This window comes from Agrilus planipennis, unplaced genomic scaffold, assembly GCF_000699045.2.
Source record: "Agrilus planipennis isolate EAB-ADULT unplaced genomic scaffold, Apla_2.0 scaffold2, whole genome shotgun sequence".
Classification (NCBI taxonomy): Eukaryota; Metazoa; Arthropoda; class Insecta; order Coleoptera; family Buprestidae; genus Agrilus; species Agrilus planipennis.
The window spans coordinates 4238438-4251009 of record NW_020442464.1 but is presented as its reverse complement, the minus strand read 5'-3'; the positions used below and the strand labels follow the sequence as shown (position 1 = coordinate 4251009).

General features: G+C 32.9%; 1 protein-coding gene across 4 annotated transcripts in view; it reads right to left on the bottom strand.

Annotated features, from left to right (window-relative positions):
* LOC108740825 (proton-coupled amino acid transporter 1) overlaps positions 1-12572 on the bottom strand; it is a 37576-nt gene that overhangs the window by 3421 nt on the left and 21583 nt on the right. For 3 of the 4 annotated variants that reach the window (XM_025980941.1, XM_025980942.1, XM_025980943.1), the window contains 5 exons: positions 9121-9213; positions 6409-6561; positions 1730-1880; positions 781-990; positions 409-681 (listed from right to left, as the gene is read on the bottom strand). In XM_025980941.1, the coding sequence (XP_025836726.1) occupies positions 409-681; positions 781-990; positions 1730-1880; positions 6409-6561; positions 9121-9212 (879 nt within the window). In that variant the 5' untranslated portion in view covers position 9213. Of the gene's footprint in view, positions 1-408; positions 682-780; positions 991-1729; positions 1881-6395; positions 6563-9120; positions 9214-12572 lie in introns of those variants that run through there. The other variant, XM_025980944.1, reaches the window with a different exon arrangement.

The window sequence follows — 12572 nt, the reverse complement described above, 5'->3', positions numbered from 1 at the left end:
ATACCGGGATAGGGGTTAAGGAATTGGTTTAATGGTATTATTTGTACACTATGAATTTAAATTTTACACTATACATGCCGGAGTTGTCTGTAACTAACGTTGCATTGAAGCGCGCTCACGGCTCAAGCGATCCCCACTACGAACTCGACTACGTGGCCGAGTAGAGGGGGACATCCGTTGCATGATTTCGTTACATAGGAACTCGCATGAAACGAACTTAACCTACCGTTCGTAAAGAAGTTTCACTTCAAAAATACATCTTTTTTCAAAATTGTTCTTTCAGCGTTTACAAAAATTAAACTTCCTGTAGCCGATAGCGGTATTTGAACTCAGTAAACCCAAAAGTGTGATTATCATTTTCATTTTAAAATACGTTTTTAATTTTCATAAAAATAAAAATTTACTTACCAAGCCAATTCCTTCGAAAGCATATAATGCTGTCCCAAAAAATAGAGGCAATTTCTGTATGTCAGCAGCGTAGTGTCTTGTAGTAATGGAAGGTAAATCGACACTAGTGTAATATAAAGTAATACTGATCCCTGCTAACATTAAAATGTTAGCAATTATCGAGAACGGCGCCAAATATTTTAAATTCCTGATAAAGCAGGTCAACAAAATGGGAAACAAAACAATTGCCATGTGTAAATGGACGTCCATTTTAAAACCATAATAGTCAACTACCTACAATTATAAATGTACAGGGTGTTCATCCGTTGAAGTCGATAATGATAATTTGAAATTAGAGTGTAAAATGATCATTTAAAAAGATTCATAAATTACCTGTTTTATATTTGTTGAAATAAAAACAAAATAAACACAACAAAAGCCAAGTTGTGTTACACATAGAAAGAGATTTATTAATTTTCTCATGTAGGGCGCAATTTTCCTTAAAGAAAGAGGTCCAGTTGCAAAGCAAAGTTCTACAGTCTGAGCAAAATCAGGTGAACTCTCTAATTTTAGTTTTTCTGTCATTTTCTTGGAAGCGCCCAGCTAAAATTAAAAGGTCACATTACTACCTATAATCGATACCTGTTTAATTATTATTGTTTATTAGAAAAAGTATAACTTCATTTCATCCCTTATCTAATGCAAGTTACAAAACAAATTAGGGTACGTATACATAGGTGCTGCAAGCTGCCAAAAGTTGAACTGGGCCGCACGAGAAAGCGCTGCTTCTTACTTTAAAAACCGTACCCTTACCCTTTGTTCCCATTTTCTAGCATATCGCTGCTATTTAGTGGGCTCATTGAGCCGCATTTAACCCAAGTTTTAATTCCCTAGAAATGCTTTTCATATAAAGTATATTCGAACTTCTGTAACTCGAAATCTTTTTCATAGAGAATATCGAATTTCTACGAAAATCAACGGCTGAATGAAACTAATGTCAATATAAATTTTTACTGTGGCACATAACATTGTAACTCGGTAAAGAAACAGTATAAAGATACGGTAGGAAAGGGCAACACACACCAAGTAGATATCTCAATGGATTTAACAACAGTATAACGCAGATGTGCCTGAGCTTTTTCGAAAAACTTTATTACGAATCGAAAAAATAAACAGCTCTATTTCCCTCTATCATGTTGAAGTTTTTAAACATTCCAAGTTATATTAAAAAATGAAGGAACAAAAGAAGTTTAAGAAGTCAGTAGCTTTTTATTGAAAGCCCCGTTAGGCCCCAATAGGTTTAAGGCAAAATCATATTTTCTTAATTAATTAGAAAACTCACCAATAAATGCATACTATGAACACATATAAATCCTAAAAATAATGTCAATCCAGGCGCCACTGCAATCCCAGCATTTTTAAAAGCATCCCCCATGGCAAATACTCCAGAGCCTACATTTCCTTTTAGTAGATGCATCAACGTTTCGCCATATCTAACAACAAAAAGATAATCTTCAGTTCACTTTAAAAACTTTATCATAAGTTTCATGTATTTTTTTTTTTAATGAAAACTCAAATGTTGGTAATAATTTTCTAGACCAATAGTTTACTAACATCGAAAATTATTCAAAAATTATAAAAATTAAAATAACAAAACAGTCATAAAATATGTAAGAAAATAAACAAAAATATCCTTCAACAAGTACAGATCAAAAACATTCGTTTTGGAATTCCAACAGTGTTTTTTTGTCTTAATTTATAGTCTGATCAAAATTGAATTCATAAAATTATATAACAACATAAATATCTACATGAGATACTTTAAATGTCCTTCACAAAGAACAATACGCCATTTTACTATATATCGCAGTTTACCTCATCATTAAAAAATTCTTTAGATTCTAATTATCTACAAACTCAAGGTCAATTTACACATGTTCACATAAATAAGCGTTGCAATTTTCCGATATCGATTATAGCCATAAAAAATGCTACTTATAAATAAAAAATACTTCTAAGGTGATCTAGTCACTTTATACCACGTTGGTGTATATGTTGCTATATATTAAATTACATTCACGTCTGTGGTTCACCTCGGATCAGAAGCTGCTAAAGGTCACGGGGATTTTTAGACATTTTTTTTTATTTTTGCCAATTAGCCATTTTCAGTAGATTCGTAACCACACCTCTAACTTGATCTTTTTCTACCCCTCGGTGTGCAAAATGTCTTCAATTTGAATGTCTGTCAGTTTTTGATCATCATCATAAAGTCGTCAGTCCTAAGACTGGCTAGAAACGCACCTCCATTCTTTCCTATCTTGACCTAAACTTCGCATTCTCCTAAAACTAGAACAACCCACATCCTTAACAATATTTGCGAAGAGTAATCTAATCTAGAGCTACCTCTACCCCTCCTAACTCTCCTTTCTGACTAGACCTTCATGCCTGAGAAAGTGCCCTACCAACCTATCTCGCCTATTTTTTTTTTTATTTTGATAGAGTCCTCTGTTCTCCTGTTTTGTTTAATATCTCTTCATTTGTAAACCTACTTTATCCACGATATCCTCATCATTCGCCTGTAACACCAAATTTCGAACGCTTCAAACCTTTTCTTTTCCGCAGTGCCCACCGTCCATGTTTCGCACCCGTACAGCGCCGCGTTATGAACAATATTTTTCGAATTTCTAAATTAACCGTTCGCGAGCATAGAAGTAATTTCTTTTTATTGAAGACGACTCGACCCTGCATTATCCTCTACTTTATATCCTTACTACTCCTTCCGTTCTGACTTATCTGACTTCCTAGATACCCAAAATCAGCCACTTCTTCTAATTTTTCGTCTCCTATCTTTATATTCGCTCAATTTTTGATATGGACGCAAAAATTAGTTTCATTGTTTCAGTGCAAATCTTTACACAGTTAACTCAATTTGCAGATTTTAGGGAAGACTGCTCACATCTATATGAAATGGGCAGTTTCCCATTGAATTGACTTTTTGGGAAGACATATTAAACGAAGGAAAATGTTGAGAGTTGTTACATACGTATTTCTAAGTTTACAAGTTTCAAATCATAATAATTTTTCATAAAAAAAGTTTGGAAGAAATTACAAGCATTGATTATTTTTTATTAACCTATCTTGTCCTTGAAAGTCTTTATTTAGGTGATCTAGTTGCTTTTATATCCACTAAAAGACATAAATCTAACAGTCAACCATCATCTCTTAATTCTTATCTCATTTCCTTCCGTTACATAGGAAGACATTTTCTATGACCTACGTAATTTACGCTGCGAGTTGACCAGTGCTTAATGTCATCAAATTTGAAAATTTATACTTCATCGTATACATACATATTGATTATTGTTCCTCTTCATGCATACAAATAGCTATCTATCAGCCACCGTTTACGCGGATGCTGACGTCAAAATTAAAATTCACTTTTCGATGATACAACTTACATTCTCTATCGATCTTGTTTGTTGTTATGTATAATTTTCACATTAAAAAGTCATAATAAAGTATTGGTGTGGTTGTTTATAATGTGAGGAGTAGTAATTAATAAACAAAGACGTGCAAAATCAATTAAAATAACTTTGGTGTCTTGGATGTTGAATACTGGAATTACTTATGAATCGGTAATAAGTAAGACAGTTGAGAAACTCTTATGTTAATTATGAACGATTGAATTGGAATTAACTTTACCAATACAATATTGTTATTGTTATTGTTTTTGATACTGTTATTGTTTTTTAATTTGGTTCTTCATTCATGAATGGTTTTACGCACAAATCGCTAATAGGTCTACTCAAAATTCTACGAATATTTGACTCATTAATATTTTCTAATAAGTTTATGAATCAATCAATTCCATTATACTTTGGAAATCATATAATTTCATGCCTACTAAATATTATACGGTTATTATTAATATTCTGCTCATTATTATTATTAAATTATGTGAAAAATTAGAAGTAGTTCCAGCATAAGTAAAATATTCAATACCACGGCTATTTAGACTTTTTTTAATGGGTGCTCTGTATTTTCCTAATAGAATTTCAGTTTCTATTATTTATTATTTTTGAGTGTCTCATTTTTTCATGTTTTCTATTATGTAAAGGTGTGAAAAATTTACTAATTTGTAACCTTTCCTGGCACTTATAATTCATAATTAATCACTTCGAAAATCTAATACATACGCCCAAATTAATTACGTGGAAGTAATTATTATCTGAAGTTTTATTCCAAGGTTGGACAAAGGAAAAGTATCCGCATTCCTTAAAAAAAACCGTTTCTTGAATGCGTTTTACATACAAATATGTGTGTACGTATGTAATTCTTGAAGAAATGCTTTAGTTAATAACTTCACCTGTTTTTAAATGTATTGAACAAACTACAACATAAAATATAATATTTGCAATTAAAATCAGCACCTACACACAATACTCTTTTATGCACTATCTACAAAGTGTTCTAAGAGATAATAAATAACGAACTTAAATAAAAGGTTGTAATGTTCAATTAAAAATTAAACAAAAGAAAAAATGGTATGTATGTTACAATTTATTATTAATAATTATATTTAGAATGGAAATCAAATTAAATAGATGGTAAAGAATAATTTAAAATTGCAAACAACTCATTAGTTTTTTGTTTTGGTTTCTAATTACTTTTTAATTTTTTATTTTAATTGTACATTACTGTGATATTTAAATTAACGTATGCTTGTAATGTAACCTTGTTACATTGGCTAATTAAATACCTATTGCAAATATAAACAATTTAAATTTGAAACGCCCACATAGTACAATTAATTTTTAAGTCGGACTGATTATCTCAAAGGGTTGCGTAAGTATTATTTATGGTCAAAATGTTGATCTTTTAACGCAATTTACTCAATATTTATCACCATTTGTATTAAGTAAATATTTATCGACAAATGTTACCTAAACCCAATAATTTACAATAACGGATTAACAAGTACCTACATTTATATCTAATGAAAAATACTGTTTTTATATTGTAATAGACAATCTATAAAATAATAAATTGTACGCATAATATTTATTGAGGAGATTATTACGTTAGAAATTTAAATTTCGCAACTACAACAAAGGTAGCGCCTCGACTAGACTAGACTAGACTAGACTAGAAGTAATTGAGCAGGACTAAAACCAATACCAAGACTGGGACAAGTTAATTATGGCGTGATAGATTAAGGAATTGCACTTTAAATGCCCTTCCCGAATGTAAAACTGCCCCAGCAGCTGTATCTTTTAGGTTTAATAAGTTACTAATTGTTTAAGTATTTTGACGAAACTATTATTAATAATGAAAGATTGTTTTTATACTTCATTTACTTTCTCTAGCGATGTGCTCCTTCCAATGTCTTGGATGCTNTCTCGACTCTTGTTCATTAAACATACTTTTTCATACAGTACCTGCCAAAAGTTTTGTTCAATCATGAATAGTAGTGCGAGTCGAAAACAAGCATTAAAGCCTTTAATATGTCTTCAAATATAAATAAACATCTCGTTGATATTTTCAGTAGTAATTGGTATAAATAACAGCACATTTAAGCAATGCAATTGTAGTGAATAAAATGGTCAATTTTTCCATGCAGTACTGTACGGATTATACGCTCCTCACCGGTTAAGAGTTGTCTCCTTCCTTTTCTAGCCTAGTACTGTTCTTTACTAGTTTGCGCTGGTCAAACTGAAGGTCATATCTCGACAGAAACTAAACCAAGTATAACTGTTAAAACATATTTTTCTCGTACTCTGCAATTTCTCCGTCAGATACAGCTGAGGCAATATTATATTCAAACCTATCGCACTTCATTAAAAATAATAAAAATTTCGCGCCATTAGTTTTACTATAAAATGGCACCTTGTGTATCCTATCAAAATTTTACCACATACGTGAACTGTACGCAAAAACGCTTCAGACTTTTTCATTGACCGATAAAAAAAGTACAAAGTTTCAAGAGGTAATAAACAAACCGTCATTACCTCTGGTACTTACGACGTTGGGTGTTCAACTGATATACCATGACCTCCGTGGCCTCTTTGTGCTACAGCGCCCATGGCCTCTTTCTCTTTACTCGCCTTGTCTGGCATCTGGATCGCTATTATGGGATCTTTCGATTGAAAACCCATGCTCTGCGTTTCTTCATAACTGAAACAAAACAAAATCAAAAGTTACTTCCTTTGTTTTTTTTTTTATCAAAGGTCCTAACAATTTAACCATTTTATTTTATTAGATATGTCTACATAAGTAAAACGGAAATAAATAAATATCAGAATCGCGTAACAATTTCGTTCGGGCACTGTACAAATCATGACTATAATGACTATAAAGATAGAGTAATAGAGATAATATAGTGAAGAATTAATCGGTGTTATGAAATCAGTTGTGTTGTAATATTTGTGCATTTAAGCAATCATAAGCGATTTATAAGATGATTGAGGCGCCTGATTGCAGTTCTGTGTGGTACAAATTTTGCAAATTATTGCTAAAGACTGAAGAACAAGGGCCGACGAGAAAGTAGGCTGACTACTCACTTCAGACATCGTTTTTCTTGTCGTTTGTATACGGTTTTCACTTACGTATGTTATTTATTTATTGCAATACGGTCGCCGGGAGAAAATATTCCATTATTCCAGTTCAACTGGTAATTTCCAAGAAATGCATAAAAACCAGAAACGTGTATTTAAGTTTAATAAAAAAAAAAACATATAAAAACCAATTAACTGAATCAATTATTTACACGTAACATACAAGCAATATTGATTTTAAAAAATTCGTTTCAATAAACACAAATATTGTGTATGTTGTATGTTATTTCGCCCTGTTGTTGATTACTATCAACAAATACGTAGGTAGCTAAGCACTTTAAAAATTTCGGTCAAGTGTAAAACGACCTTGTCTGATTTGCTCCATATTATAAGTTATGGGTACTCTAATTCATTTCTTAAGTAAGAAAATGATGATGCATTAACCCCATTGATAACGATATTTTGATGATATTGACTCTCTTTTGATTATTTTCCTCTGCAGCATAAATAAAAGTCAAGTGAGTATAAACAAATTATTTTATCACTAATAGTGATATACTTATGGTTAGTCCTCGACACAATCATTCTGACTACTGAGGTATTTGTGGTACCTATAGACAAACTTTCCCAAATCCTCGTCTAGAAGCACCCACTTATCAGTTTTGAAGCGAAAAAGACAGGGAAAAGATAGAAATCAATCGGAGCTAGTTCGGAAGACCTTTAAAAGGAAAAAAAAAACAGAAACCGTTCTGACCTTCCAGAATTATTCTGATCCATGGTACCAACAACTGTAGTCAGAGCGCTGGAGCAACCCAAAGGTTCTCTAAACAATTTTAGTGGATCATGAATCAGAACAACTTGTTTTTTATGGCTTTCCAATCTAGCCCCCAGTGGATTCTATCTTTTCCCTGCTCTTCCCGCATCCCTACTCAGGAGTAGCTTCAAGACAACGTCTAGCAACAACATTTTATGAAGAGGCTATTGGAAAGCTTAACTACACAGAATGGTTACGTTGAAAACTAGCCATCAGTACATGAACATGCGATTGAATCATCATCATTAGCCCTCTTGAATTTATTTTATTGAAGATGTGCAACAACATCAATTACACTCGTTTATTGTATGCTATTATTACGTTAGTTTCTATTCCAGCGCCGCTTTCCGGTAACATAATAAAGGATGGTTCACGCTACACCGTTTTAGAGCCGGCCAAACTTTAACTTCTTAGGAGCCTCTACCTGAGGTTAGTTTGGGTCACTGCATACCCTTCAATGAGTACGAGAGAGTAAGCAGTAATGGCCCATATCGATTCCTCTTTTTCTTCTCCCTTCCACGCCCATATCAAGCCCCTTCATCCCGTAGACGAGCGAAGCCTCTCTCGCAACTCAAATAGTATCTACGACAATTTTCTAATGATCGTCCCGCAGCTCAGGGGTAGCATGCCGGACTACGTTCGTAATGCTATTGGGTTCGACTATGGAAGAGGGGACTCACCTATGAAATGAAAGGGATAAGAAAAGGAAGGAATCATCTCGCTCGCAATCGCAGGAGCAATGAGGAGCTCGTTGGCTATACCTGAGGAGCACTCGGGAGTCAAAAGAGCCGAGTTTGCCCGGCTATGGACTAAAGCACTGAGACAAATTGTACTGCCCTTTTTTTATGAAATATATCACGCCAGGCCGTGCCTCAAACCTGAAGTGTGGATATGGCAGCTGACAGTTTGTACGTTAAATCCTGACTTTTTATTATATTTCACTCGATGTTACATGAATGCAAACCTACGCTCAGTAATACGCACTCGGCGCACACGGCTCGGACCTGAAATGGAGTTGCGTGAACCACCCTTTAGAGTACTTTATTTACGAAAGTTTAAGCGCTATCAGAAACATTTAAGATAGAATTAATTAATCGGTCCCAATAAAACTAATTAACTAAACAACGTCATAACGTTGATTAACTATTTCATGCATATATTGGTTACATGTTAGTTTATTGTAGCGACTTGAATTGACCGTTCACAACAATACACGATTGTTTCCCTTTCACTTTTTAAATTATTATTGAAGTTACAGGCACAGGATTACTACGATACGGTAACTGTAAATAATGTATGCGTAACTAATTAGAAAAAGCCTACAAAATTTTTGCAGTAAAAGTTTGGTGGATATCAACAACTCACCCTTTTTCCTTTTGGTCCAAACTATAACTAGTTTTTGATCCAAACCAAGATTTCCGGTTCTCCTCTGGGAGAGTTTTGTTCTGCATCTCCATCCTGTAGATAAAGAAAAAACTGTTAGTATCATCGAAATTCCACTGTTTACGTAACAAATATTGCAAAAATAATTATAAAAGGTACATGCATTTCTCTTCTATATGGTTCAAACAATTAATACGTTCAACAATTCACGTTTGAATAGTCAAACGTGAATGTGTGCCTGTAGGTACAAGCCATGTATGTCAAGGAAAATTAGCTATTTTATAAATTAATAACACTTGTACGATAATAAAACATTATTATATCCAAAGGGCAAAAGAAATCTGGATGTAAAAACGTTTTTGTATAGCTGTAAATGAAAATTATTTTAATGTGGCTAGTACACTCGGAATGTTTTACCTATCTGTAAGAAAATGCCTCTTTAAAAAAAAACACTGGTTGGAATGTTTAAAATAGATAAATAAGCAATTTAGCATGTTTACCGTACAACAATAACGATTACATAAATTGTAAAATTCTAAGGTACTAAGCATTTATAAGGATAAATTGAGAATGGCTTTTGCGATCATTGTCATATGTGCTGCTAGTTTTTGGGCTAGTTGACTGACGTCTAAATTTCTCCAGAAGTTAATATAATGTTTTATTTATAATCTAAATATGGTTGCTTTCTAGTCAATGAGAAACAATACTTGTAATTTTTGTATTACTTTTTATTGACTGCATCTTTATTCACTTTATTTGATAAGCTTCTGTCTGATCGGTCGATATAGATTGCTAGGCATTTCCTGGTTTTTATATTGGCAAAGGTCTAGATTATAGCCCTCACCCCCTTCGGGGGTGTAGTGGGTGGGATTGAAAGAGGAAGTCTCCCCCACCACTGTACCATAAAAAGTTCGTGGCGGTCTCACCCCCATAAAAAGTTATGAGAATTGATTATTTTGACAATTTTCATACACTGTAATTCCAATACAATTCAATAAAAAAATTATTTTCAAGTGGGTGGAGGTGGAGGATCGAAAGAGGAAGTCTCCCCCACCACTGTACCATAAAAAGTTCGTGGCGGTCTCACCCCCATAAAAAGTTATGGGGGTTCAAAGTTAATAAATATGCCAATTTTTATACATTTCTAGGCATGTAAATATTTANACTAAATACAATTAAATCAAAACGGAAACAATTCCACACAGAATGCAAAATAATTCAGCTTAAAAGAACCAAAGCGAATGGGTTGTTTTACACAGTTAAAAAACGACTTTTAGAAAATCATTGCTCAACCGCCATATTTCGCAATATAATAATTAATTAATATAAGAAACAAGAAACGTTCATGGTCGAAAATTACGAATCGTAACCCAATTCGGTTACACAATTTGGCGAACAAGTTTATAATACAAGATTACCTACCTATTTGTAGTTCTAATCCGTTTCATTTTCTATTTCGAGCTATCAATGCGTAACAAGTAATGCATTACTTCTAGACAAAGAAACACTAATCTAGCACTTTCTTTATATGTCTACTTAATAACCACAGGTGCAGTTTGGAACATACAATAAGTACAATTGTACAATTATTCTATTGTCCAAAGTGCACAAGTACATGTTCATAATTATGTACACGTACATGAAGTGTTTTTTTGTTTACCATTTTTTGTTAATCTGGATACAAACATTATTGACATTCCCTGAGAAAAACACACAACCCATAATCATGCACAATGCACTCTCATTCGTACAACCTCTTCGTACAAGTTATTATATTACTACTCAATCAAGGCCGTATTAATTTGTTGTCAATAGTAGCGATTAAGCTAATCCTTTGACAATTATCTCAGGAATCCGTAAAAATTTTTATGACCCCATTTTCCTGTTTGAAAACCTCTTTACTAACCGTCAAATCGAGTTATCGGCAAACATACTTATGTGATTATTTTTTTGTTTGTCTCTCAATAGGAAATTTTTGTACTCTACATTATCTATAGATATGAAGGTATACCTGCAATTAAATTGATGAATAAATATTGAAGAACAAAATTGTTAGCATGACAGTTTTTGATCGCGTATCTGTCAATCTATATATATATATGTACCTATAAAGGTAAGCACACACACACATCGGAATCGGATGGACGAAACGGCACGGAAAACAAATGTAATCATATATATGGTGCAAGGAGTTAGTCCAAAGAATATAGGACATACAGTGTAAACTCTTTATAACGTCACTCGATTTAACGAAAAACTCCTTAAAACGTCCAAATTGCTTGACTTTGGTTGGTTTACATTGTTATCTATACAATATTGCACTCTATATAGCGTCACGCTCACTCGATTTAACGACAACAATGCGGCATTATAAACCATTAAGCAGTACTTTCTAAGTTGCCGAAATAGATAAGAACTGCAGCTGTGTACGTTGTTGAAGAAGAGGATCCTGTCCCTCCACCAAGCATCAAACAAGGACTTGATGCAGAAAAACTATTAAAAAAATACTTTTTATATAATCAAATTGATCCAGCAGTATCTCAAGATATGAGTAAGATGCGTAACAAAATACAATTAAAATATTGGAACAGCAAAAAACATCAGACGAAGACAACAGGCTATACGCAATGTACGAATAATAATGTTCGTGTGCAAAATGTGTACTATATTGGTAAATGCATGTTATTATAGAATAGTAAAATAATATCTTTTATTTCTCTCCATTTAACGACCACTCTTTATAACGCCGAAAAATGTTCAGTCCCTTAAGTGTCGTTATATAGAGTTTACACTGTATTTCGTACACGTAATGGAACAGCGTCTTTATCAGCAATTTGTAGTATTTTCAGAAAATTAAAAAAAAAAAGAGATTAACTTTTAGAGTGTACTTATTCTTCAAAGTAGATTTTCCACTTTTTGTGCCTTATCTACTAATCTACATTACATTATTTGTAACTTTCCGTCAGTACTTTTAAGGACGATTGATTGGTAGTTTGTGCGTCCAAACGGAAAAAAGTTCCGACGATGTCGTGTAAACTCAACTTTTATGATCAATAGAATTTATAAAACACAAAATAAACTTCACTTATCTTGAGGTCTTTTTTAAGTCAACCAACTCTCTGTTTTTGTCAAACAAAACACGTTACAATACAGCCGAAGATGAAATTAAAAGGACAATGCTATCCGTTTACAAAATTAAGAGAAAAACATACTTTTGAATCGTGAAGCATATCTAAGGATATCCCAAATCCTTACCACGATATGAATATCTTCAAAATTTTTATTATTTATCGCGTAGGTTTATTTAAAGCTTTCTTAAAATACTGTTCGCGGAGATTATTAAATTACCTAAATAAAGCTACCGAACTATATACGTACTTATTTCGTTTAATATTAAAAAAAAAACAGAATTTATAGATGACGTTTTAGACCAT